Genomic DNA, 24,583 nt, shown 5'->3' with positions numbered 1-24,583 from the left:
GAGCATTTGACACTTTAAAACTCCGCTCGAGGCGACGTGAAGGGATCACCGATTTGATTTCGGTTGTAAAGTTCTTCTCTTCTTTTTTTTTTTTAAAGAAGGGAAAAAGCTGCCACTCACTCCCATCGATGCTCTTTTGAAGCAGCTCAGAAACCCAATTATTCTCCCATTTTCTATGTTTCTCTGTAAAGGTGAGTGGGTGGATGTAACATAGCGGGTGAGAAAGAAGCAGAAGGAAAGAGGGGGGGCAGAGAGGGAGAGAGAGAAAGGGAGAGAGAGAGAGAGAGAGAGAGAGACTCTGGCTTGGTTATGATCACACTGACTGCCGTGGTGTGAGATTATGTGACGAGGGATTTCTTTGACCGCACAACGCTCCTCCGGCTGGGAGATGGGATACGAGATTGTTCAGGCGGAAACAGGTGATCATATTTTTTTTTAAATTCACTTTATAAATATACTAGCGTTGCACTGCACTGCGAAAACGGTCCAGTTTATTATTTAGAGCACGCGTCTTAAGGTTGATCACAGTTGATTCTGTTGCAGCTGTTTCCTGTGTGACGAGCAGGTTCATAATATAGACGTCTTCAACTGTTGCTCCTCTTCGTTTGAAGACAAAGGAGTGGTATTTACTTTTGTTGTAAGAACAGTTTTTAACTTAATATATATTATAGCATCCAATCTCCTATTTAACATGTGATTCCTGTGAGTTAAAAGAAATGTGGAGAGAAAATAAAAGAAACTAACGGTGACGTTGTTTTAATGTAAACTCACTGTGTGTGTGTGTTAGTGTGAAACAAAAGCACAAGTGAGAGGAAGTGTGTGTGTGTTTGTGTGTTTGTGTGTGTGTGTGTGAGAGGGAATTATTGTTGATCAGCATTGGGAGGGGGGGGGGGTTCATGTAAAAGACAGATGGTCACACAGTGGAGTTGTTCCCCCACACCCTCTCTCTTTCTCTTTCTCACTTCCTTCTGGTTCCTAGTTCCTTTTCCTGTCACCTCTCCAGAATCTTACCTCATCTATTTTGTTTGTCCATCCCCCCTCCTCCCTCGCCTCTCATCAGCATCTTTCATCTTCCCCTCCGTCCCTCCTCATCAGTGAACGTCTGAACTTTCTGATCTTTTTTCCCGTTGCTGCTGTCTTTGCAAACCTTTTCTTTTCCTTTCCCGTCTCTTTTGTCTTCTTCCCAGGTGTTTTGCTGAAATCAACTTGAAAATACCAAGAGAGAGATATATATTTAAAAATATTTATAAATATATATACTTTTTGGTTTGCGTGGTTGTCATTCTGGCCCCGGCTGACGCTCAAGAGGTTTGGGATTTGAGACAGAGAGCGACTGATTGACAGCGATGGCCAATGAAGAATTATATTCTAAGTATTTCTGAATATTATTTGAGACATCTGCTGGTTGGGTGCGTCTACGTATGAACTTCAGCTGGTACCAGCACAACGACACAGAAGTTTAAGTTTGGACCATTAGTTTCACTTTAGCATGTGTGTTTCCATGCCAAGTGTCCCACAGTGACGCTTCTCTCTAGTCGATCGATCCCAGATATTCGACCACGCGCCTCCAGGTTCGGTCATGCACCCGAGGTCGTTCACCTTCGACCTCCCCACGCTGTTGGCTGTGCTCCTGTTGTGGGGCCCGATGGGGTCTCGGGGCCAGAATGACACGGAGCCCATCATCCTCGAGGGGAAATGCTTGGTCGTGTGCGACTCCACTCCCTCATCCGAGCCCGGCGGGATCGCCCTGGGCATGTCGGTGCGCTCCGGCTCGGGCCGGGTGGCCTTCTCCGCCAGCCGGCAGACCAACCACGAGCCCACGGACATGAGCAACCGCACCATGATCATCTACTTCGATAACGTGAGCATTGCGACCGCTCGTGTGTCTCTCGGTCACAGCGTGCATGGCTTGCAGAGCGACATAAAGTGATAGAAAAGGACTAAATGACGTCTCGGCCAATCGGATGCTCGTACGATCAGAGCGAACTGAGAGTGAGGGGAGACGCTAACGGGGTCCACGTTGAACGTATAGACTCACGGTGCAGACGTGCTGGGCTGAGCTGCATTCTCATGGACATTTTGAGCTTTCTTTCTGTATGTTAATGTCAAAAAGTGCCTCCCTCCTTCTCTCTCTCTCTCTCCCTCTCTCTCTCCCTTGCTGTTACATCAGATTTTGGTGAACGTGGGCACTCATTTTGACCAAGAGAGCAGCGTGTTCCTGGCGCCAAGAAGAGGCGTGTACAGCTTCAACTTCCATGTGGTGAAGGCCTACAATAGACAAACTCTTCAGGTGCAGTACCTCCATCCGGACACTTGTCATGTTGTCACTTGTCATGCCTCTCTAAGCCCCTCCCCCTTTACTCCCTTCTCACTGTAGGTCAGCTTGATGTTGAACGGCTGGCCCATGATTTCAGCTTTCGCCGGGGACCAGGACGTGACCAGAGAAGCTGCCACCAACGCCGGCCTGGTGATCATGGAGAAGGGGGATAAGGCCTACCTCAGACTGGAGAGAGGCAACCTGATGGGAGGATGGAAATACTCCACCTTCTCCGGGTTCCTGGTCTTCCCCCTGTGAGGAAGGCGGTTGAGTTGTTGGAGGGGTGATAGGAGGAGAAGTGAGAAGTAGTAGGAGGTAGAAAAGGAGGCCTACAGTCTGCAACTCTCGATACATCGCACGAAAAAGTATGTGTTTATGCAAAAATGAGATGAAGATTGTGCGAATAAGGATATTTTTCTCACTCGAGAGCCAAAAGAAGGAAGTTCAGTAAGCACGACTTACCTTTCGGGTTACATTTTCTCTGTTTCTGTGAATAAATATGTGTTGGGTTTATATAAGTGATACTTTAATTGTGACAAAAATACTAAGTAGCCGTGTGCAATGTAGGCTTCTGTGATAAGATTCTTTTATTTGGTGAAAGTGTTTGAGACATGGCTGTGCTCCACACGACGTCCTGGCTCACGTTCCCTTTACTCCGCTGTGTCGTATGACGCCTCTCTATATGCCTGTCCCCTGCAACAAATGTTTATTTACACAGAAATTTCTATGGAGGGGGAATTATTGAAATAAAATGATGTAGCGTTGGCTCAGTGTATCAGTTATTTTTTTATATGCGTGCATTTCCAAATACTCTTTCCGCTCAAACATCCTCAGACAGACCATTGTTCATGGGTCATTACTCGACGAGGGCAACAGACATAATTGAGTTGATGGCGTAATATGTTCTAAGGGCGTGACAGTTTAAAACAGTATCTCTCCCTCCCGGTACTCTCGCCAGTGCCACGGCAGCTGTTTGTAAATATAGCTCTCACCAGCAGAGTTCGCGTTGGCGTGGACCGAGCGCACCAGCATGGGGCAGAGTGTAAGTGTGGTGAAGAGCGGATACTCCCTTCGCGGGGCCGCAGACAGATGGAGGCCCTGGCGACCAGGCAGGCTCTTCACTACAGGGCGGCCATGGATAAAGCGTGCTCTCTCACACCTAGTCAATTACGCTTCCCTGGTTCAGGACCAGGACCCCTCTCTCTCTCTCTCTCTCTCTCTCTTTCTCTCGCTCTCTCTCTCTGTTCAATTCAATTCAATTAAATATGCTTTATTGGCATGGATGTTGCAACAACAATATTGCCAAAGCACCAAGACATAACAACAACAAAAATATACAATTCCTATGTCTACTTATAATATGACATAGAAATAACTACAGTTGTGTTTCATGGGACACAATAAAGGATTCATTTGTGTGTGTGTGTGTGTGTGTGTGCGCGCGTGTGTGTGCGTGTTGATCACTCACTGTCCCTCCGGTTGTGGCATGATCGGACATATATTAGCATATTTGTAGTATCATATATCAAATATGTTGAGCTGTTGAGCTGCACATCCACCGAGCCCTCAACATCAATGGGCTCCTCCACCCTCCCCCCTCTCTCTGTGACTACCGACCAGGTGAGAAGACAGCTGGAGAAACTACACCAGCGCAGGGCGGAAGGTCCTGATGGCATCAGCCCCAGGGTCCTAAAGACCTGCGCCACCCAGCTGTCTGGTGTCCTGCAGCACCTCTTCAACCTCAGCCTGAGGCTGGGGGAGGTCCCGGTGCTGTGGAAGACGTCGTGCCTGGTCCCTGTCCCAAAGAAGTCAACACCATCTGGCCTCAACGACTACCGACCGGTCGCCCTCACCTCCCATGTGATGAAGGTGCTGGAGAGGCTGGTTTTGGCCCACCTCCGCCGCAGGTGAAATCATCGCTGGACCCTCTGCAATTTGCTTACCAGCCTCATGTGGGAGTGGACGACGCCATCATCTACCTGCTGCAACGAGCTCAGTCGCACCTGGATGGAACCGTGTCTCTGTGAGAGTCACTTTCTTTGACTTCTCCAGTGCATTTAACACCATCCAGCCACTGCTGCTGAGTGAGAAGCTGCGGTGGTCGGTGTGGACGCGCCCACCATCTCCTGGATCACTGACTACCTCACAGGCAGACCACAGTTTGTCAGAATGGGCCGTGTGCTGTCTGGAACGGTGGTCAGTGATGTTGGAGCCCCACAGGGAACTGTTCTGTCTCCTTCCTCTTCACCCTGTACACCAGTGACTTCCAGTACAACACGGAGTCATGCCATCTGCAGAAGTACTCTGATGATTCTGCAGTGGTCGGGTGTATTAGGGATGGACGGGAGGAGGAGTACAGGGCAGTGGTGAGCGACTTTGTAAAGTGGGCCGATGAGAACCACCTGCGGCTGAACGTGGCCAAGACCAGAGAGATGGTGGTGGACTTCAGGAGGAAGGCGACAGCTCCTACACCTCTGAGTGTCCTGGGAGTGGACGTGGACGTGGTGGAGGAGTACAAGTACCTGGGCGTCTCCATCGACAGCCGACTGAACTGGAAGGCCAACATCAACGCTGTGTACAAGAAGGGGATGAGTCGACTCTTTTTCCTGAGAAAGCTTCGATCCTTCAACGTGTGCAGCAAGATGCTGGAGATATTCTACCAGTCGGTTGTGGCCAGCGTGCTGCACTTTGCCATTGTCTGCTGGGGGAGCAGCATCGGAGCCGGTGACACCAGCCGTCTTCACAAACTGGTTAGGAAGGATGGCTCCATCATCGGCTGCCAGCTGGAGCACCTGGAACAGGTGGTGGAGAGGAGGACGTTGAAGAAACTGTTGTCCATATTGGAAAACCCGGACCACCCGGACCACCCTCTCCACCACCTCCTACAGGGACAGAGGAGTACTTTCTCCAGACGTCTCCTCACGCTCCGCTGCCATAAGGACAGATACAGGAGAACATTCCTGCCGACGGCTATGAGGCTCTACAACAGATCACCTCTTGCCAGATCGCAATAACTGCAATAATAATAACTTCATATCCACACTATGTTGATCTGCACTTCACACATTTCATTTGTTTGCACTACACACATACACACACATTTCATTTGCACTGCACACATATACACACTATGCATTTTGCACACTGTCTATATTTAATATTTTTGAATTTGATTTGTCATTGATGTTGTGTGTTGTGTATGCATGTGTGTTGTATATGTACATATATATTTTGTTTTGTTTACTTTGTATACTTCTATATCTTTCATCCCTGTTTTTTATATTTGTGTTTTGTTTTTGTTTTTATTCTTGTGTGTTTGGTTTATTGGTGCTGCTACTTGTAACGACAAATTTCCCCTTGGGGATTAATAAAGTATATATCTATCTATCTATATTTAGCTGAAGGGAACACTATTGTGCCAGGGGGACGTGCCAAAGTTGTAAGTCTCCTGTGCGACAATTGGTTTGTGGTAACATGAGTTGTTTCTTGAAATTGATTAAATGTGCACTGCTAAAATACATTATCATCTTACATGCAAAAGTCCTACCCAAATGCACCCTATTAGCAGAATAATGTGGCCATTCTCCGTAACAGCCAAAACGGCTAATAATCCTATTTCGGTCTGTCACCACTAGAGGGCGCCAAAGCTCACCGTCACAGAACTGAATGACTAATTGGATCACACAAATCTCACTGGTGCCTCGCAGAAAAAGCTGTTGTAATATGTAATAATACTCAGGAAAAAATCCGCCAATGTGCCCACGTGGGTTCGGGGTCTGTCTTTATGCAGCAGCGCAGTATCACACAGTGAGGATCATTGCTGATGTAAAGCCAACGTAATAAAGCCCCGAGCAAGAGAAACTGACATTGTCATTGACGAAAGAGGCCTCCCGCGTTATGCGGTATATTGACCCGTTCAGAAGATTAAAACACCGTCTATCTGTCCGCGGTGAGCTCTAAAGCGCCTCCGCTTTCTCATGTGAGCATCTATGTCCGTTAAAACGGCAACGTTGGAGATCCCTTAGTCAAATGATTCCACTAGGCCGCATTTATTGTCTTTTCAACCGAACTATGCCTCTCATCCCGCCCAGGAGCGGCCTTAAAAGTGACGGGTCGCTCCCGCAGCCAACGAGAGAGCCGCGTGCTGCCGGCTCGGGAGAAAACGGACCAATCACCGCTCGAAGGCAGACGAGGGGCACGCATTCTACGCTTTCTCTGGCAAGAATGTTAGTTCCTGCTCTTCCCTGGCCGTTTCCTGTAATCGTACAGTGTTGTGAGACGGAGAAAGCCATGTGTGTCGATTCAAAGGTAAATTTAGCACCCTGAAATCATTACTGGGAGAGTTGGGTTAGTGGATACCACGGTTATTTTCATGTATTTTTGCCGAAAATTAGACGCGGACCAAGCGAAACAATATTGCGGCCTAACCCGTGTCTGAACGTTGTCGAGCAATGGTTATTATGGCACGTTGCTTTGGTTTGGTCCGGTTTGTTGACGAGATTGAAGGAGTCCGGTGGACCGAGTGGCTGGTAGCAGATGACAGAGAAGGTGGGGGGAAAGGTTTACCGACATAAGACTCATCTCGTCCCTGTTGGAGTCGAAGATGCTGTCGGTGCCACGCACGCTTTTGTAAGAGGCAGATCTTAGTCGCGGGACGAGCTAATGCTAGCCGAGGGTTAGAGGAGAGGAGAGCATCCTGCCTCCGACGTCAGTCCCCTCCTCGCCTGACTCCTCCACCGACTGCTTTTATCCACGGGATGTCCCCCAGGTAGCACGCCGTTGCACATCACCTGGGAAGAAGCCTCTATTTGTGTATTTGTTTAGCTAAAACATATAACTTTAAACGCGTTTTGTTTCTGGGCGAGGTGGCAAAGAGTTGTGGTGTTTTCAAAAAAAATATGTCTTTTATTGATGCAATATCTTTGCTTTTGTTTTATTTACTGGGGCATTTATGCGTCATTGAAAGAAAGAAAACACGTTTTATTTCCAAAATGTTTTTTTTTAAATGTTCGAGTGATGTAATTGACTCTCAGTGAGTGAACGTGGTCGTTTCAGTCCCAGCTCTTCTTTTTTTATACTTTAATATTTTATTTAGTTATTTTTACATAAAAACAACCATCAAAAGTAAGAATGCAAAACAAAGTAACCATGCATATAGCCAATAAGGGCCATAAATAAACACAATAATAAAAATATTACGCATGAATTTTTTTTTGTAAATCACCAACCATGAATTTTGTCTCTTAAATACATAAAGCTGTAATGGGCTTAAGAAAGTGGCCTGGGGTTCAGTAAAGACTGCATTATTAACTAAACGTGTGTGTTTGTGTTGATGGGCATCAAAGAAACATGGAAACAAAATTGGAGCTTAAAAAAAAAAACCCAGAACCAAAACCTTCCAGGATTTCTTTTTGCCGTGCAATCAAACACACGCTTGCCAACCATTGATGACGCAACACATTTCAGTTGTCTTGACAGATTTGAGCTGCGCCATCATCCTCGCGTTCGTTTGAGTCATGCTGAAGTCGTGTTTCTCCTTCTTTCACCAGCTGTTTACTTGAACGTTGAGAAGCGGCCCGCAACTTCTTAGCTTCCGCCTCAGAGTCTTTTGAACTCTGCGCCCATCTCCCTGTGTGGGGTGGGCAAGATGGCGGACCCCATCATGGACCTCTTCGAGGACACGCCGCTGTTCAACCTGGACGCCCTGCCGGACGACTCCTTCTCGCACGGCTCCTCGGACCCCGTGGAGGAGGCCCTTAAGCTGGCGTTGGGCCAAGTGGACCCGCTGATCGAGTCTGAGCTCACGGTCGACGCAGACCTGGGTCTTTCTGTCGCGGCTCCGGCCATCCCGGAGCCTGCCCTTCTTCAGCTGTCCACGCAGCAGCTGGCGCCGGTGGCGACCGCTCAGACTGTTTCCGTAGCTGCGGCTCCCACTGGCGTCTCTGTTCCCGCACCAGTTGATACCTTACCTCAGATCCAGGTCCAGACCACCATACCCACAAGTAGCACTGTCCTGCTGAGCTCACCTATGACCGTTTCCAGCTCCCCGATCACCACCACCGCCGCCACCACGCAGCAGATCACACAGATAACTCATCAGCTCACAGCACAGCAGTTAGCTGCCATCACACAACAGGCCGGGGGCAAAATTGTCATCCTCAAAGGTCCCCAGGGTCAAGCCCAGGTGCTGCAGACTATTTCAGGAGCCACAGGTGGAAAGGTCATCCGCGTGTTGTCTGGCACTCCTCTTAAGCCCGGCATGTCCATACTGCAGGGGGGAACGGTCTTGAATCAGGCCAGCCTGGGACATGCTCAAGTCAAGGTGGGTGCTCCTGGGGTACAGAGGCTGGTGCAGTATCCCAACGGGCCAGTGAAACAAATGATACTGACCTCTATTCCCCAGACGCAAGGCCAGACCATTCAGTTGCAGATTCCTTCCCAAGCACAGATAGCTCGAGGCCAGAATCAAGTCCAAATCCAGACCCACGGTCAGGTGCAGCTCCAGCCGGCCATGCAGGGCCAAACGCAGGTAAGCATCACCTCTTCTGCGACAGCTCGGCAGACCACAGGGTGTCACCCTGACCGCGGCACCCCAGTAGGTGACGCCTGAATCCAGCACTGATCCGAGCTGTGTGTTTAGTCTTTTTGTCGTAATGAGCCTCCTTCCGTGTATCTGATTGTAGGGTGGCGAGCCAAAGCGCATCACCCTGGTGCTCCAGCAGTCTTCCCAGGCGGGCTCCGCTGCGGGTCAAACGCATCAACAATTGACACAAGTCACGCAGATTCAAGGGGGCCAGCAGCAGATCCCAGCTCGACTGGTGCTGGGGCAGCTCCCGGGAGGTAAGCTGGTTATCCAGGGGAGCCAGCTAGCAGCCCTGACCCAGGCTCGGGCTGCAGGCCAGGCCGGAGGGCAGCCCAAAGTCCTCACAATTCAGCTGCAGGTCCAGCAGCAGCCCAACCAACAAGGAGGAATTAAGGTGAGAAACCAAAGTGCAATCGTGTTTTCCCCCCCAGTACCCGTGTTGTTTTCTATTCTCTCGTTGTCCGGCGTTCTCCCCTGTGATCGCGTGGAGTGCCGTCTCCATGCAAGCTGCTCGTTTCCTATCGATGCCTTTGGAAGAGTGTGTGGGAGATCTTGAATTTGACTCCAATAATAGGAATTTAAATTCTCAATACACTCGATGTAAACGTCTGTCTACCTGCAGGCGACCTTGACCCAGGAGTCAATTCTTTTGAAAAGGTGTACATTTGTAATCGTGACCCCAGTGACACGCGAGCACGGCTCCGTGTGACCGGCGTTTGAGCCCGCCAACATTAGCGTTCGACTACAGTTGTTGTTTCTGCTCGTTTTCGACGGTCACACTTAATATTGCATGTGCTGTTACAGTACACCGCAAAGGAACAATGGGTATCTTTGTGCAGGCCAAATGATGAATATTCCCACATTGGCGCCACTGAAAAGTATCATTAACGGTTAAATGTTGGCGCTCGCTGCTTTTATTTGCCATGTAAGGACATTGGTTGTTTTGAGAGTGTCGGCACACTGTAGCCAGTGAATATCTGACACAGCGGAGTGGCCACGGGCTCTAACACCAATGGAGATAAAGAAAAGGAAGGATTTTGAGCAGAGTTCTTTGTTTGATTATAAGACTGAATGCAATGTGGCAGTTTTGTTACATCCCCTCACAACAATGTACCACATCATTTCCACATAATAACTAGAGATGCACCGATCAGGTTTTTTGGTGCCGATCACCGATCACTGAAATCAGTATCTGCCGATCCGATAATACCGATCACCGATCACGGTGTCGATTGAAGCATTCTATTTATTGTGTAGCATTATTGCCTAGGACTATGAGGAAATACATATATAAAGCACCTCAAACATTTAAAAAATGACATTTCTTTAAAATTTATGACTTACTTTGAAAAATGTCCTAATTGAGACATTAAAATTGTTTGATTGCTATTGTAGGGGATTTCAGATATGTATGGAACACATCTGCATCATTCATTTCCTGGAACTCTTGGGGAAATCTATATACAGGACTTTTTTTAACATACAAAAGTCTTTGCCGACGAGTTCGGTATTAAAGGGATCGGTCGTGATTTCATCTGCTCATTCAGATCAGACGTATGTTCAGGATATGTTTAGCCCAGCTTGGCTCAAAGGTTCGAGGCAGTAGGAACCGTCAGCCGAGTCAAAGGCGTCTTTTACAACTTGTAAACCGAAAAAACCTCATGACCGAAACCCCAATAGAGTAAAGAGATGAAATTGATTCAGCTCTTATCTCAGTAAATAAGACGCCAGACAGATTTTACACAATGTAATTTTAAGTTCTTTCAAATCCTGCCAACTTCTCAGATCATATATTGTCACTTGCATCTAATATTGGCTCTTTGTTTCCCAGGTTTTAGAATCTATATCCTTTTGGTTATTTCTTAAAGTGGACTGTGACTTTACATCTTTTACATCCGTGTGTCTGTTCTCTCGCCCTTCCAGTACCAGCTGGTCTCAGGAACTGGAAACACTGGCAGCGCTCAGGTGTTGCAGATCACGCAGGGCCAAGGAGGACAGAGAGTTGCGGTGCCAATCAAAATGCTTCTGCAGTCACAGGTAGACCTCCAGATGTGCATCGGCATTTCCTTCTTGTTATATACACGCATACTGATATAAAGTGGGTTAGACACGAGACCGGTGTGATGGAACGCTCTCACGTTCTCCTTCACGCAGACGAGCTCGGCATCCTCGGTCGGCGGCACGGTCTCCGTGGTGAAGGTCATCAACACGTCGGCCGCGGGCCCCTCCATCACGACCACAACTCAGTCCCAGGCCATCCGCATCACCAAGGCCCCCGGCGAGCCGGCCTCCGTGCGCCGAGTGGAGATCCTCTGCAAGCAGGAGAAAGCCAACCGCATCGTGGCCGAAGCGATCGCGCGGGCCAAAGCGCGCGGCGAGAAGAACTTGCCCAGAGTCCTGAACCAGGACGAGCTTCCGGCCACGCACACCTCCCCAGAATTGGGGGGCATTGTGACCGTGGTGTCCACGGCGAAGAAAAAGTCTGGCGGAGGAGGAAGTAAAAAGAAAAACCCCGCAGCCGGAGGAGCGACTCCCAAAAATGCCGGTGGGGCCGAGAAAAAAGGCAAAGTGAAGACGCCGGGAGGAGGAACCGGAGCGTCTGGAGGCACCGTCGTCCCCGGGTCTGGGAACAAGAGCAAAAGCAAGACCAAGACAAAGTGAGTTATAGTGTGTGTGTGTGTGAAGGGGAATCATTTGAATTGAATGTATTTCTCTATTTTTGAGGAAATGAAGCGTTGTAGAAAACGGTTCCTCATAACTGTCCACCTGTCCTCCCTCTCCTCCGCCCCGCAGCACTATCACTCTAGTGGGAGCAAAGAAAAGGAAGCGCAATGCGTCTTCAGACCACTCTGACGGGGAGTTGAGCCCGACCTCGCCCGCCGTGCTGGACGACGACTTGATTACGGTACGGACGTTTCCATGATCGCATAAATGAGACCGGTGCACTTTTTCGGAAATTACATTAGAAAGATGGCGCTCAGACTGCCAACATGGACTGTAATTGTTGACGCCGAGTCGGCTAAAACGGGGTTGACTGGCGCACGTCTGCTTTTTTTTTCTCTGAGTCGATGTTTTGTTTTGGCGGGTCTTCTCTTTTTTTTTTCGTCTTTCTCTTTATTTTTAAAAACCGCACTGAATGTTCCGCCCGTCTTCTGGCCAGCAGAGGCGCTCCAATCGCGTGGTGAAGAGGAAGAAGTACACCGAGGACCTGGATATCAAGATCACGGACGACGAGGACGAGCAGGAAGATGTAGACGTCATGACGACGGCGGCGGCCGTGGCCTCCATCAGCGGCGGCACGGCGGCGCAGCTCAAACAGGAGCTGGAGCTGGATGTTGACGGACAGCCCAGCATGCAGTTCTTTGTGGTGAGTTTAAATGTACCGGAACGAATGCATTTGTTTGGGGAGATTGAAAGGATTGTCATGAAGAGACGCAGTGGGTTTGTCTTCAGTGTATGACTTTATTATTCTTCTTCATCACAGGAAAACCCAAGTGAGGAAGATGCTGCCATCGTAGACAAAATTCTGTCTATGCGGTTGACGAAGAAAGAAGTATGTTTGTTCCATTTATGTCATTCTAGTACAATTTACTTTATTAATTCATTTATGAGTGATTAAAAATCCCAAATCCTCCATTTGTCTTCAAGGTGTCCATGGGCCAGTACACCACTGTCGAGGAATTCTTTGTGAAATACAAGAACTAGTAAGTTGTGACTCCTCTCTATGATTAACGGTGGCCGGGCTGTTTTTATTCCTCTTCCGTATAATTTACACGAGTGGATCTCTTTGCTCCTCAGTTCGTACCTGCACTGCGAGTGGGCCAGCTTGAGTCAGCTGGAGAAGGATAAGAGGATCCATCAAAAGATCAAGAGGTTCAAGACCAAGCACGCACAGATGAGGCATCTCCAGGAGGTGAGTGGAGCGGGTCCTGGATTCTCTGGTGTGGAGACGTAACTGTCTGTGCCGCGTCTGACCCGGTGGTTCTGTTCAGGACGAGGAGGCTTTCAACCCAGACTATATCGAGGCGGACAGGATCCTGGACGTGTCCCACAGTGTGGACAAGGACAACGGCGAGGTGAGAAACGAGTCCTCGGAGCGGCGTCACTGGACTAAAGAGCTCAGCGTTCCTCTCTTGGCGTTTGTTACGGATCCCGTTTCTTCTTTTAGGGTTTGGCATATTTGCAATAGTTTAAAACGTTCTCTCTCTCTCTCTCTCCCCCTCTCTCCCCCCTCCAGCCTGTTATCTACTACTTGGTGAAGTGGTCCTCTCTGCCTTACGAGGACGCCACCTGGGAGCTGAAGGAGGACGTGGACGAGGGCAAGGTCGAGGAATTTAGCAAAATCCAAAACCGGCAACCTCGCCTGAAGAGAACGGTGAGCCGCCGGCTTGACGCCAGAGAGGCGCGACTGTCGTATAAAGTCCTTGTTCTTGTCTCTTCATGCCATTTTTGATTTCTCCCCCTCTGTCCTCAGCCACGGCCGCCTGCCAGCGCATGGAAGAAGTTGGAGGAGACGACAGAGTACAAGCATGGCAACACGCTCCGAGAGTACCAGCTGGAAGGAGTCAACTGGCTGCTCTTCAACTGGTACAACAGGTATTGACCACACGCCCTCCTCCTCCGGGCGCCGCCTTCAGCACATCAAACTGGATTGGCGGCGCTATTCAATTGGGAGCAGTCGCCACTTCAGGATCGGGACTGCCGTACAGCGTGGCACGGAGAAGGCATTGTCGTCTATATTCTGACAAAATTGGTACATTACTCGTTGATGAAGCCCACGGGATTCACCGTTCCTCCGCTTCGCGTCCCGCAGGCAGAACTGCATCCTGGCGGATGAGATGGGTCTGGGGAAGACCATCCAGTCCATCACGCTGCTGTCCGAGCAGTACGTCGCTGGCGTCCAGGGCCCCTTCCTGGTCATCGCGCCCCTCTCCACCATCACCAACTGGGAAAGGGAGTTCGCCATGTGGACCGACATGAACGCCATCGTGTACCACGGCAGCCTGGCCAGCCGACAGATGATCCAGCAGTACGAGATGTACTTCAAGGACGACAAGGTGGAGCTATTGATCGCGACGTTTGTTGTCGGCGGCGGCCTTTTTTTAATTTATTTTTTTACCGACGCCGAACATGTCGAATGAAGACGTGTCCGTTCTGTCCGCAGGAGCACTTGATCCCCGGCGCGTACAAGTTTGACGCCCTCATCACAACATTTGAGATGGTGCTGTCCGACTGCCCGGAGCTGAGGGAGATCTCCTGGCGCTGTGTCATCATCGATGAGGCTCACCGCCTCAAGAATCGAAACTGCAAGCTGTTGGACAGCTTGAAGGCGCTGGATGTGGTGAGTGGATGTGGATGTTGGAACACGGCCAACGGGATGCTGGTCATTTCTCTTTCATTCCCCCTCCGCTTGAATAGTCGGTCCTACTTGATGTTGCTCCCTGCCTGCCTCTCCCTGTCCTTCTCCATTCGTCTTCTTATCATGGTGTTCTGTTCTTGTGCGTTCTCCCAGGAACACAAGGTGTTGTTGACCGGCACTCCTCTCCAGAATACTGTGGAGGAACTCTTCAGCCTGCTTCACTTCTTGGAGCCGGCTCAGTTCGCTTCTGAGACTGAATTCCTCAGGGACTTTGGAGACCTCAAAACAGAGGAACAGGTGTGACATATACAATCATATTCACATATAATGTTCTCTGGTCTTGTGCGTCTGCACATTGTGTAGCAGTCACTGAGCAACTCCTCTGTTGTCCGTGGGCCCACAGGTTCAAAAGCTGCAGGCCATCTTGAAGCCGATGATGCTGCGAAGGCTCAAAGAGGATGTTGAGAAGAACTTGGCACCCAAACAGGAGACCATCATCGAGGTTTGTGGACATCGTGAACACATTGAATGTAAACTCTTGCGAGGTGACCCGAACGGCACCAATAAGGTTTCACGGTTTGATTCCTCGGCTGCGTTCTACTCTCAGGTCGAGTTGACGGATGTCCAGAAGAAGTACTACCGGGCCATCCTGGAGAGGAACTTCACTTTCCTCAGTTTAGGGGTAAACAGTAACAGCAATGTCCCCAACCTACTCAACACTATGATGGAGCTACGCAAGTGCTGCAACCACCCCTACCTCATCAACGGTAGTGCATCAGAATATTCACTCCATATTGGCTCAATATTCGCTGCATGCATGTTTGTTATATTCAGCCTGAAACGTATCTATTTAAAAGAATAACTGACCTAACTTGTGCCATACTGAAAAACACGATTCATCTTAGTGTGTGTGTATATATACATATGTATGTGTGTGTGTGTGTATGTATATGTGTATATATATATGTGTATATATATTTGTATGTATTTGTTGCCATTTTTACAGATGAGGCATGTATTAAATCCAAAGCTGTCAACAAGCGGTCTGAGCTGCATCTGTTGGCGTAACACGATGTTTCCTCCTTTCGTCCAGGCGCGGAGGAGAAGATCATAGCTGAGCTACGACAGGTCTATGACCCCATGGCGCACGACTTCCACTTGCAGGCCCTGATTCGGTCGGCCGGCAAGCTGGTGCTACTGGACAAGCTGCTGCCTCGCCTCAAGGCCGGCGGCCACAAGGTGCTCATCTTCTCCCAGATGGTGCGCTGCTTGGATATCCTGGAGGACTACCTCATCAACAAGAGGTAGAAAGGCCAAGTGTGCTTTCTTGAGTTTTCTTTTGTATTAGTAAATATTGTGATGACTGGTCACGTATTAGGAGTACTTGTGTGATGTGTTGACGTTGTTTTAATAGATACCTTTATGAGCGTATCGATGGCAGAGTGCGCGGGAACTTACGTCAAGCTGCCATCGACCGCTTCAGCAAGCCGGACTCGGACCGCTTCGTCTTCCTGCTGTGTACCCGCGCCGGCGGCCTGGGTATTAACCTCACTGCTGCCGACACCTGTGTTATATTTGACTCTGACTGGAACCCTCAAAATGACCTGCAGGTACCAGATTGTCTTGTTCTTCTTTCTGGTGTAAAGAGAGTTCAAGGAGACTGCAACAACTAATCGTTAGATTAATTTCTTTGCTTCTCTTGCGTGTGTTTTTAAAATTGTTTGAGTCAGCAGCTGCATGTGATGCACTTTTGATCCTTTTATTCTTTTCTATCAGGCCCAAGCGCGGTGTCATCGTATTGGTCAGTCTAAGGCGGTCAAGGTGTACCGTCTGATCACGAGGAACTCCTACGAGAGGGAGATGCTGGACAAGGCGAGCCTGAAGCTCGGCCTGGACCGGGCCGTGCTGCAGAGTATGAGTGGCAACAAAGAAGGCAACGCCAATGGGGTAAGATATGTCAGATATGTTGAATCTTTAATATTCTGTTTAAATCTTTGCTTTAGCTTAAACCAGTTTGGGTCGCTTGTGTAAATGACACCTGTGCGACCTTACGCAGGTGCAGCAGTTCACCAAGAAGGAGATCGAGGACCTGCTCAGAAAGGGCGCCTACGCCGCCATCATGGACGAAAACGACGAGGGCAATCGCTTCTGCGAGGAGGACATAGACCAGATCCTCCAGCGAAGAGCCACCACCGTCACCGTCGAGAGCGAGCGCAAAGGCTCCACGTTCTCCAAGGCCAGCTTCGTGGCCTCGGAGAACCGCAACGACATCGCCCTCGACGACCCCGAGTTCTGGCAGAAGTGGGCCAAGAAAGCCGACATCGACATAGAGACCATGAACCGGAAGGTGAGCGCGGGGTTTTTTAAAGTCCTACTGCCACAGCATGGTAAACACTGGATGTATTCACTAATGTATTATGTACAGGGTTCGTACGGTCATGGAAAACCTGGAAAAGTCCTGACATTTTAAAATGGTCATTTCCAGGCCTGGAAAAGTCATGGAACAAACTTAAATCATAAAAGTTTTGGAGAAGTCATGGAAATGTGTTATAATCACATGTTCATTTACGCCGAGTTTGAAATAATTAATATGTTTTTTAAAGAAAGACGCTCAAACTATAAGCCGGCGTACGCTCTCAATACGCAACATTTTCTAAATTTTTCATGTTTATACCGAGATTTCATTTTGGTCATGGAAATTTGGTTAAGTCATGGAAAAGTCACGGAAATCCATTGGTCAAAATCTGTAAGAACCCTGTATGTAGTTGCGTTCTTGTATTAACGGGGTTCAGAAGGTCATGGAATTTTAAAATGGTTATTTCCAGGCTCGGAAAAGTCATTGAAATAAATGTAATCCCTAAAGTTTTGGAAATCTCTTATATTCACAACTTAATTTACGCCGTGTATCTACTGTATGCTTTGGAATTCCATTGTTAGTTTACATTTTCTCACTTTTTCATGGAGACACCGAAATTTCACATTGTTTTGGTCATGGAAATTCGGTTTAAAGTCCTGTAAGTGCACTGGTCGGCATGTGTCTGAGCCCTGTGTGAAGGCTACCACGCATTACATGCTCAGGGTAATATGTAGTTGTCTTAAAGTGACGTTGTCCTCCACAGAACACTCTTGTGATCGACACTCCCAGAGTCCGCAAGCAGACCCGCCAGTACTCCACTCTACGGGGTGAAGGTGGAGACCTGTCCGATGCGGAAACCGACGACGAGTATCCACCCGCCAACTCCAGACAGTCGCGTTCCGCGCGGCGCACCGAGCGCCACAGCGGGGGAGGTTACGGCCGCACCGACTGTTTCCGGGTGGAGAAGCACCTGCTCGTCTACGGGTGCTTAGACTTTGCTGCTCAGTTATCTCGTTCCACGCTCGCGACCTCTGTCGCGTGTTCTCACTCAAATGCCCGTTTTCTTCTTCCTCTCCAGCTGGGGACGCTGGAGGGACATCTTGTCCCACGCCAGATGTAAGCGCCGTCTGAGCGAGCGCGACGTGGAGACGATTTGCCGAGTCATCCTGGTCTTCTGTCTGCTCCACTATCGCGGAGACGAGAACATCAAAAGTTTCATCTGGGAGCTCATCACGCCGCCGGAGAACGGCCGCGAGCCGCAAACACTACTGAACCACTCTGGTAGGAGCGCCACGCGGAATAAAGTGGATGCATCAGTGTGTTGTCTCTCATATGGGCATTGCTGGTGACCCTTTTCCTGTCAGTTGAAATGAACTCTCCAACGTTGCGCTCTCCCCAGGTCTGTCTATCCCGGTGCCGAGAGGCAGGAAGGGGAAGAGGGTAAAGACCCAGAGCACGTTTGACGTCCAGAAGGTGGAGTGGATCCGCAAGTACAACCCGGACACGCTGCTCCTGGACGAGAGCTACCGCAAGCACCTCAAGCACCAGTGCAACAAGTCAGTGTAGCTCAATTGTGTGTGTGTGTGTGTACGCAAACGCATGAAGACATTGTGTTCACACAAACCTCTCCTCTCCTGCCGCAGGGTGTTGCTGAGGGTGCGCATGCTCTACTACCTGAAACAGGAGGTGATCGGCGAACATGCAGAAGCTGTCCTGAAAGGGGCCGTCAGCAGGTATCTGATGCTGACACACACACACACACACACAGGCTCAATTACGGAAGTTCCCTGTGACCCACTCACACCCAGTACGCCATGCATTAATGTATTTGTTCTCAGGGACGTCGCTATCTGGATGCCTGAGATGGAGCAGCAGGAGGTCCCTGCAAGATGGTGGGATACTGAGGCGGACTGCTCGCTGCTCGCTGGCGTATACAAACATGGTGGGTTTTCTCTGGTGCCATCTTCAAGGGACTACTACCCCCCCCCCCCACACACACACACACCCCTCGCTTTTCAAGACTGCAACCGCTGAGTGTGAAACCCGGGTAACGTCGTTGTCCTCGGTCACCATTATTGTGACGTGTCACTCGGCTGCCGTTGCCTCCGTTCTGGCGCTTTTTATTAAACGTTGTGCCGCGACTCTTTCCTTGTGCGACCAGGTTACGAGATGTACACCACGATGCGTGCTGACCCCTGCCTCTGCTTCCTGGAGAGAGCCGGTCGGCCCGATGACAAGGCCATCGATGCGGAGCAGCACACCGGTGATGCCGAGATGGGAGACGAGTGAGTTGTCTCGGCTGTCGGCCAATTGAAATGCTTTTGCCTGAAGATGTACGGCCGCCGTACAAGTGAACTGGGAGTTTCCACAGTTGTTCGTGTTCAATCTCTGAGAATGAACTCAATGAAATGTTTTCCAAGTCGGATTCCCGTAGACACGCTGCTTAACGGTGCTCTTTGTTTGTATTGTGTAGTCCTGATTATGATAAGTACTCGGAGGACCCGGAGTTCAAGCCCGCATCGAGACACGCCAAAGATCTTTTCGATGAGGTACGAATCCTGAGCCGTCGCCTCGAAGCCGTCCCGTCTGCGGCAGCGATGAACAACGCGTTGACCCCGTTTGACCTCTTTCCGCCTTCCAGGCTGATTCCATGAAACACGATGAGAGGAAAGGGGGCCCCCGTGTGATCGAAAGCTTCTCCAGCGAGGAGGTGTGGGGCCCGGTGATCACGGAAAGCTTCTCCAGCCACAGCGGCGCGTGCGATTGGCCCTCCAGCTCGTCACTCACGGCGCGCTTGCGGCGCCTGATTACGGCGTACCAGCGCAGCTACAGGCAGGAGCAGCTGAAGCTGGAGGCGGAGGCGAAGGGCGACCGCCGGCGCAGGCGGTGCGAACAGGCCAGCAAGCTGAAGGAGATTGCGCGGCAGGAGCGCCAGCAGAGGTACACTGCGGTTACGTCGTCCTCTCTTCTCTGGAAAATGAAGGTTATACGTTGCCATGTTTACACAGACGGTGATGTTTACCTTCAGTCGCACTTAAAACCATTTACTTATATCTTGAGGTGTGACAAAGGCCATCAATTCTTCACACACTTCATTTTCAAAACCTTTTGTTTTAGGTTATGTCGATAACTTGGCATGCAAATATCAGACCTAAAACGTCATCTTTAGGGATATGACTGTTTTTGATATTCCGTAGATATTTATTTTCCTCATTTCCTTCACTTCCCTTCCCGTCCAGGTGGACACGGAGGGAGGAGTGTGACTTCTACCGCGTGGTGTCGACGTTCGGCGTGGAAAAGATCCCGAAGGAGCAAAGTCTCCCCGAGGGAGGAGATCCCGAGTTTGACTGGAACCGCTTCCGGACTTTCGCCCGTCTGGATAAAAAGACGGACGAGAGCCTGAGTCGGTACTTCCGCTCTTTCGTCGCCATGTGCCGGAGAGTTTGCCACCTGCGCCCGGGCCGCGGTGAAGGTAACGGCCTGGTTCTTCGTCCTCTTCACATGTTGCCGTCCAGTTTGATGAAAGCAGAACGTGCTGACCGGTAAATCTCTGGTCTCATCCTGCTCAGAGGCGTCGGAGCTTTCCCAGACGGTCGCCGCCATCACCGAGGAGCGCGCCTCCCGAACCCTCTACCGCATCAGCCTCCTGCGGCGCCTCCGCGAGCGAGCGCTGCCCCACCCCTCCCTGGAGGAGCGTCTGTCTCTGGCGCCGACCACCTCCGAGCTGCCCGGTTGGTGGAACATCCCGGAACACGACCGCCAGCTGATGCTCGGCGCCGCGCTGCACGGCGTCAGCCGCACCGAGCTCTCCATCTACTCGGACCCGCAGTTCACCTTCTGTCAGGCTCGGGAAGAGTTCATCCTGAACCAGCAGGTCCCGCAGCCTCCGCCCGAAGCCCCGCCCACCATGCTCCTCGTCCAGCCGAAGACCGAGGAGGAGGTGCCCGGCGCGAAGGAGGAGTTGTCTATGGAGGATGCCCGGTTGCTCGGCGGCGAACTCGGCGCCGACCTGCAGAGTACGCCTCTGGGTCACCAAGACGGCAAGGCGCGAGAGCCGGGCTGGAGCCTCAAGAGGAGCAGGGGGCGGAGCGGGAAAACGGGGGAAAGGAAAGCAGAGGAGGGGTCGGACTCCGACTCCGACTCTGATTCTGGCTCGTCGTCATCCGGGCGCTCGGGCAGCAGCGACGACAGCGGAGAGAGTGAGGAAGAGGTGGAGAGAGGTAAGATGGTCGTTAGAGGAACACGAGTGAAGTGCTTCAAGAAGACGATCAACCGATCTAATTGAGTTCCCTTTGTCCTCGCAGCAGGCATGAAGCTGTGTGACGTGGATGAAGAAAACAGTTTACTCTCCATGACTCCCTCTCAGGACGGCATTCCTCCTCCCGATCCCCTCCGAGTGGATTGGCCCAAGGTAATTAATGCGCAGTTCACAAGACGTACGTCTCCATTTCATCACAATGTCAAAGGATTTGTCCTGCAGGAACGAACCAGGTGTTTCTCTCGACTGATCCATGGGGTCGCCCTTCTTTTTGCCTCAGGACCGCGTGTTAATCAACCGCCTGGACAGCCTGTGCACGCTGATGCTGACGGGTCAGTGGCCCTCAGGGCGGCGCTACATGCCCGAGGCTCAGCTCAACGCGAGCTCTGAGCTGGCGGCAGACGAGATGGCCTACATGAGGGTGATGCGTAAGCCCGGCGAGGACGGAGAAGACGGAGAGTTCACCGTCAAGCTCCTCAAGGTGAGTCGTCGGTAGAGAGCAGTGAAGCGATGTCATCTCAGGCGTGCGCTTTAGAAGATATACACAAACATTATTTTTGATTATTCTTTGCGAATTAAAACATTAAAGTGTCTGAGAAGTTAAAAAGCGGACGCTACAAGGTGCAGCCGTGACGTGAGGATCACGCCCCCTCTCTGTCTGTCCCCCCGTCAGGAGGAGGGGCTGAAGCTGACCTTCTCTAAGCAGGCACTGATGCCCAACGGGTCGGCGGGGGAGAGCAGTGGCCGCAAGAAGCGCAAGGACCACGAGGTACGTCCGTCGGAAACTCCACCCGACTGTCGACTGGCTCGGTGGTAGAGCGGGGTCGTCCGTCAGTCAGAGGGTCGGTGGTTCGATCCCCTAGATCAGGGGTCGGGAACCTATGGCTCTTCCGGTGACGGCATATGGCTCCCAGACAATTTTGAGTTGGGGAAAAAAAATAACTCCGCCCACCACCCTGTAATTTTCTCTATCGCGCCAGATTACAGCAGCAGTAATGTCAGGTCCTTTTCTTAAAGACGTCTTTGTTCTTTTATTAAAATAAACGTCTGTTATTGATTGTCTCTACACAGCAGCATGTCATTTCTGTCTCTACGTGTCGCGTTAACACTTCTCGGCTCTCCGTCTCGCGCGCCGCAGAGCTCCGATGCCGGGGCGGAGAAAAGAAAGTCATCTGCCCCCCCCCCCCCCCCGTACCGTAGCATCATGCAGCACCAGAAGTCGCATTAACAGCCAGTCATATTTAATTTATTATACGTTAAAAATACTATATGGCTCTCAATGAAACATATTTGGCTTTTATGGCTCTCCCAATCAAAAAGGTTCCTGACCCCTGCCCTAGACCGTATCTCCTGCCATAGGCTGAGCGGTGTGTGTGTGAATGGGTAGTTAGAGTCCTGATGAGCAGGTGGAAGCATGCATGGTCGCCCCTCCCATCAGTGTGTGTGTGTGTGTGTGTGACTGATGACATGTCGTGTTAAAGTGCTCTGAAGAAGACTAGAACAGCGCCGTACAGGTCCATGTTACTCTTCCCATGTGCTCGGCTCGAGTTCAGGAAGAGTTGGATGCAAAAACCAAACTGCTCTGGATCCAGTTTAACTTTGTTCTGGCTGTCTCTCTTTTAGTTATCAGACCCAGATGGACTCAATGATCCACTGGAGCGTGCTCCTCGGCACAGGGACCCTCCCACCTGGTTAAAGGAGAACCCAGATTATGAGGTGGAGGGAGACATGCTGGAGGTATATATATACGCGATACGGACCGGGACCAACGGTTCAAGTTTTTTCTCATACATTTTTGCCTGGCTTTAATTTAAAGCCCTGGCCTCCGGGTAATAAGGAAACAAAATATCCTAACTGTGTTTCTTCTTTATTACAAAATGTGTCTTGTTTTCCGCAGCTCCTTGTGAACAGGAGGAAGAGGAGGAGGAGGGCGGATAAAGCCCTGACGGGCAGCGAGAAGGTCAAAGTCATCAACATGAGGACGGGGAAGAAGGTGAGGCGGGCGGCTTCGTGAGCGTGGATTTGTTTGTGCGCGTCATCTCTTGCCGACACACTAACATCCAAACGTTTCTCCTCGGTAGGTCGGAGCTGCTTTCAGTCCGATGCTGCAAGACCTGAAGGAATACCTGGAGGAGAATCCCGATAACGCTGTATCCCCCGACTGGTCCGAAACAGTTCGGAAATCTGTACGTACATCGGAGATGTCGTGTTATTACAAGACTTTGCGTGTTCCCCGTTCCCACCAGACAGACTGTAGCGACTGTCACGGTCCGACAGAGTCAAGTAGAGCTTAAGTTTAATTCAAACTGAGTGTACGGTGGTTTGATGAAAGATGATCTCATGCAGAAAAATATATTTTTTGGTTTCTCCCTGTGCGGTTAATGTGGTTGAATGAGACGGTAGTTACTGCAGCAGCGAAGCAGGAAAACCTTCTCCAGCGTTTTTAATGTGTATATATATTTTCACAGGGCTTCCTCCCGTCGACCTTCTTCCACCGGCTGCTGACGGAGCACTCGGAGATCCCGAAGAAAAGCCGGCGCCGCCACCACCACCACCACCATCACCACCACGTTCCGGAGCCCATCCCCGAAGACCCCAACCTGGACTGCGTGGAGGAGGAGACTCTGGTGTCGGACGGAGCCTACATGATGGACGAGGAGGATCTAGAAACCTCCCATCACTTCCTCACCAGTCCGGACTTTGACGTGAAAATGGAGGGCGGCGACAGCCTCTCCCAGGGTGACTATGACAGCTCGGATCAGGAGGCGCTATTGGACGATGTCATCATAGCACAGAAGGACTCTGACTCCTCATCGAGCTCAGAGGATTGACTGAACCCCTCTTGCCGAACACGCCTCACCTAGTCCCCTTCTCAACAATGAATCATGTAATTCCTCGTCATTTACGTTTATCCCCATTATGTATCGAATTATGGATGAAGTGTTTTATTTTAATTTTTTTTTGTGGCTTATTTTATTCATTTATTTTATATAGGTTTTTCTTTATTTTTCCTCTTCTTCTTCAAGGAGCAGGTTTGCACCCGTTGGTTTTCTTTTCTTCATCGTGACAAGTGTGTTTCATCTTCCTCCCCCCCCAGATCCTTTTCTCTTGACAAAATGGCAAAAAGCTGAGCTTTCTTTCTTACTTCACGGCTCGTCGTCCCCCTCCTCTTCCCTCCGAACCGATTCTTTCCCATGACATTCCCAGCCATGACCAAAAGGGGGACCCCTGCTGTACAGATACCCTTTTTCTTATCAAATAACCTCAATGCTGGTCCTCTAGCGCTACATGAAACTGGACATGTGTACTGAGCAGAGCCCGGACCCAGATCCCACTATCTCCCCCCCCACACATCTCGTTTGATCGCGTCTTCTGGGTCCAGACGAGTCTGTGAACTGTTGTTGTTTTCTCTCTATGGGAGGGGTGGGGGTTGAGAGGGGGGGGGGGAAATGGCGTATTAGTTACTGAAGCAGTGCTAGGAGGATGGGTGTGTTGTCCAATGTAGAGCTGGTCAATTATGTGCTGCGGTGCAACGATGATGGCGATGAGTTCCTAGTCTTGTTTTATGAACTGAGTGTATCTGTGAAATGAATAACAGCAATCTACAGTGAACGCAGGTGTGTTTGTATTTTTGTGACTTTCACCAAACCGAAGCAATAAGGAGGTTTACCCCCTGTACACCAGTTTGGTTTCATCCTATTTATGCATAG

The 24,583-nt window shown here is 50.3% G+C and overlaps 2 protein-coding genes across 4 annotated transcripts; both read left to right on the top strand.

Moving 5' to 3' along the window:
- Positions 1 to 974: 974 nt before the first annotated feature.
- cbln12 (cerebellin 12) lies at positions 975 to 3,082 on the top strand. Its single transcript, XM_056421280.1, has 3 exons — positions 975 to 1,861; positions 2,171 to 2,290; positions 2,378 to 3,082. Exons 1-3 carry the CDS (start codon positions 1,580 to 1,582, stop codon positions 2,573 to 2,575), a joined length of 600 nt encoding a protein of 199 aa, XP_056277255.1. The 5' UTR covers positions 975 to 1,579; the 3' UTR covers positions 2,576 to 3,082.
- Positions 3,083 to 6,553: 3,471 nt separating this feature from the next.
- chd8 (chromodomain helicase DNA binding protein 8) lies at positions 6,554 to 24,485 on the top strand. Of its 3 annotated transcripts, XM_056420763.1 has the most exons (40): positions 6,554 to 6,625; positions 7,867 to 8,639; positions 8,721 to 8,846; positions 9,001 to 9,294; positions 10,824 to 10,937; positions 11,055 to 11,557; positions 11,694 to 11,805; positions 12,064 to 12,267; positions 12,385 to 12,453; positions 12,549 to 12,604; positions 12,699 to 12,813; positions 12,893 to 12,976; positions 13,138 to 13,275; positions 13,375 to 13,496; positions 13,714 to 13,957; positions 14,065 to 14,241; positions 14,413 to 14,556; positions 14,663 to 14,761; positions 14,867 to 15,026; positions 15,353 to 15,563; positions 15,674 to 15,869; positions 16,036 to 16,206; positions 16,316 to 16,606; positions 17,379 to 17,599; positions 17,694 to 17,896; positions 18,015 to 18,171; positions 18,259 to 18,348; positions 18,454 to 18,557; positions 18,777 to 18,900; positions 19,089 to 19,164; positions 19,257 to 19,555; positions 19,855 to 20,087; positions 20,185 to 20,835; positions 20,920 to 21,026; positions 21,154 to 21,354; positions 21,547 to 21,642; positions 22,497 to 22,610; positions 22,771 to 22,866; positions 22,955 to 23,059; positions 23,342 to 24,485. In XM_056420763.1, exons 2-40 carry the CDS (start codon positions 7,965 to 7,967, stop codon positions 23,702 to 23,704), a joined length of 7,545 nt encoding a protein of 2,514 aa, XP_056276738.1. In that variant the 5' UTR covers positions 6,554 to 6,625; positions 7,867 to 7,964; the 3' UTR covers positions 23,705 to 24,485. The 3 variants fall into 3 exon arrangements, with proteins under 3 accessions (XP_056276738.1, XP_056276737.1, XP_056276739.1); XM_056420762.1 differs by having other exon boundaries at positions 7,867 to 8,846; XM_056420764.1 differs by lacking the exon at positions 22,497 to 22,610 and having other exon boundaries at positions 7,867 to 8,846.
- The last annotated feature ends 98 nt before the right edge of the window (positions 24,486 to 24,583 follow it).

Source organism: Pseudoliparis swirei, chromosome 8 (genome assembly GCF_029220125.1).
Source record: "Pseudoliparis swirei isolate HS2019 ecotype Mariana Trench chromosome 8, NWPU_hadal_v1, whole genome shotgun sequence".
In the NCBI taxonomy this organism is placed as follows: Eukaryota; Metazoa; Chordata; class Actinopteri; order Perciformes; family Liparidae; genus Pseudoliparis; species Pseudoliparis swirei.
Note: the sequence above shows the minus strand (reverse complement) of the source record. Positions and strands in the feature narration are given on the sequence as shown.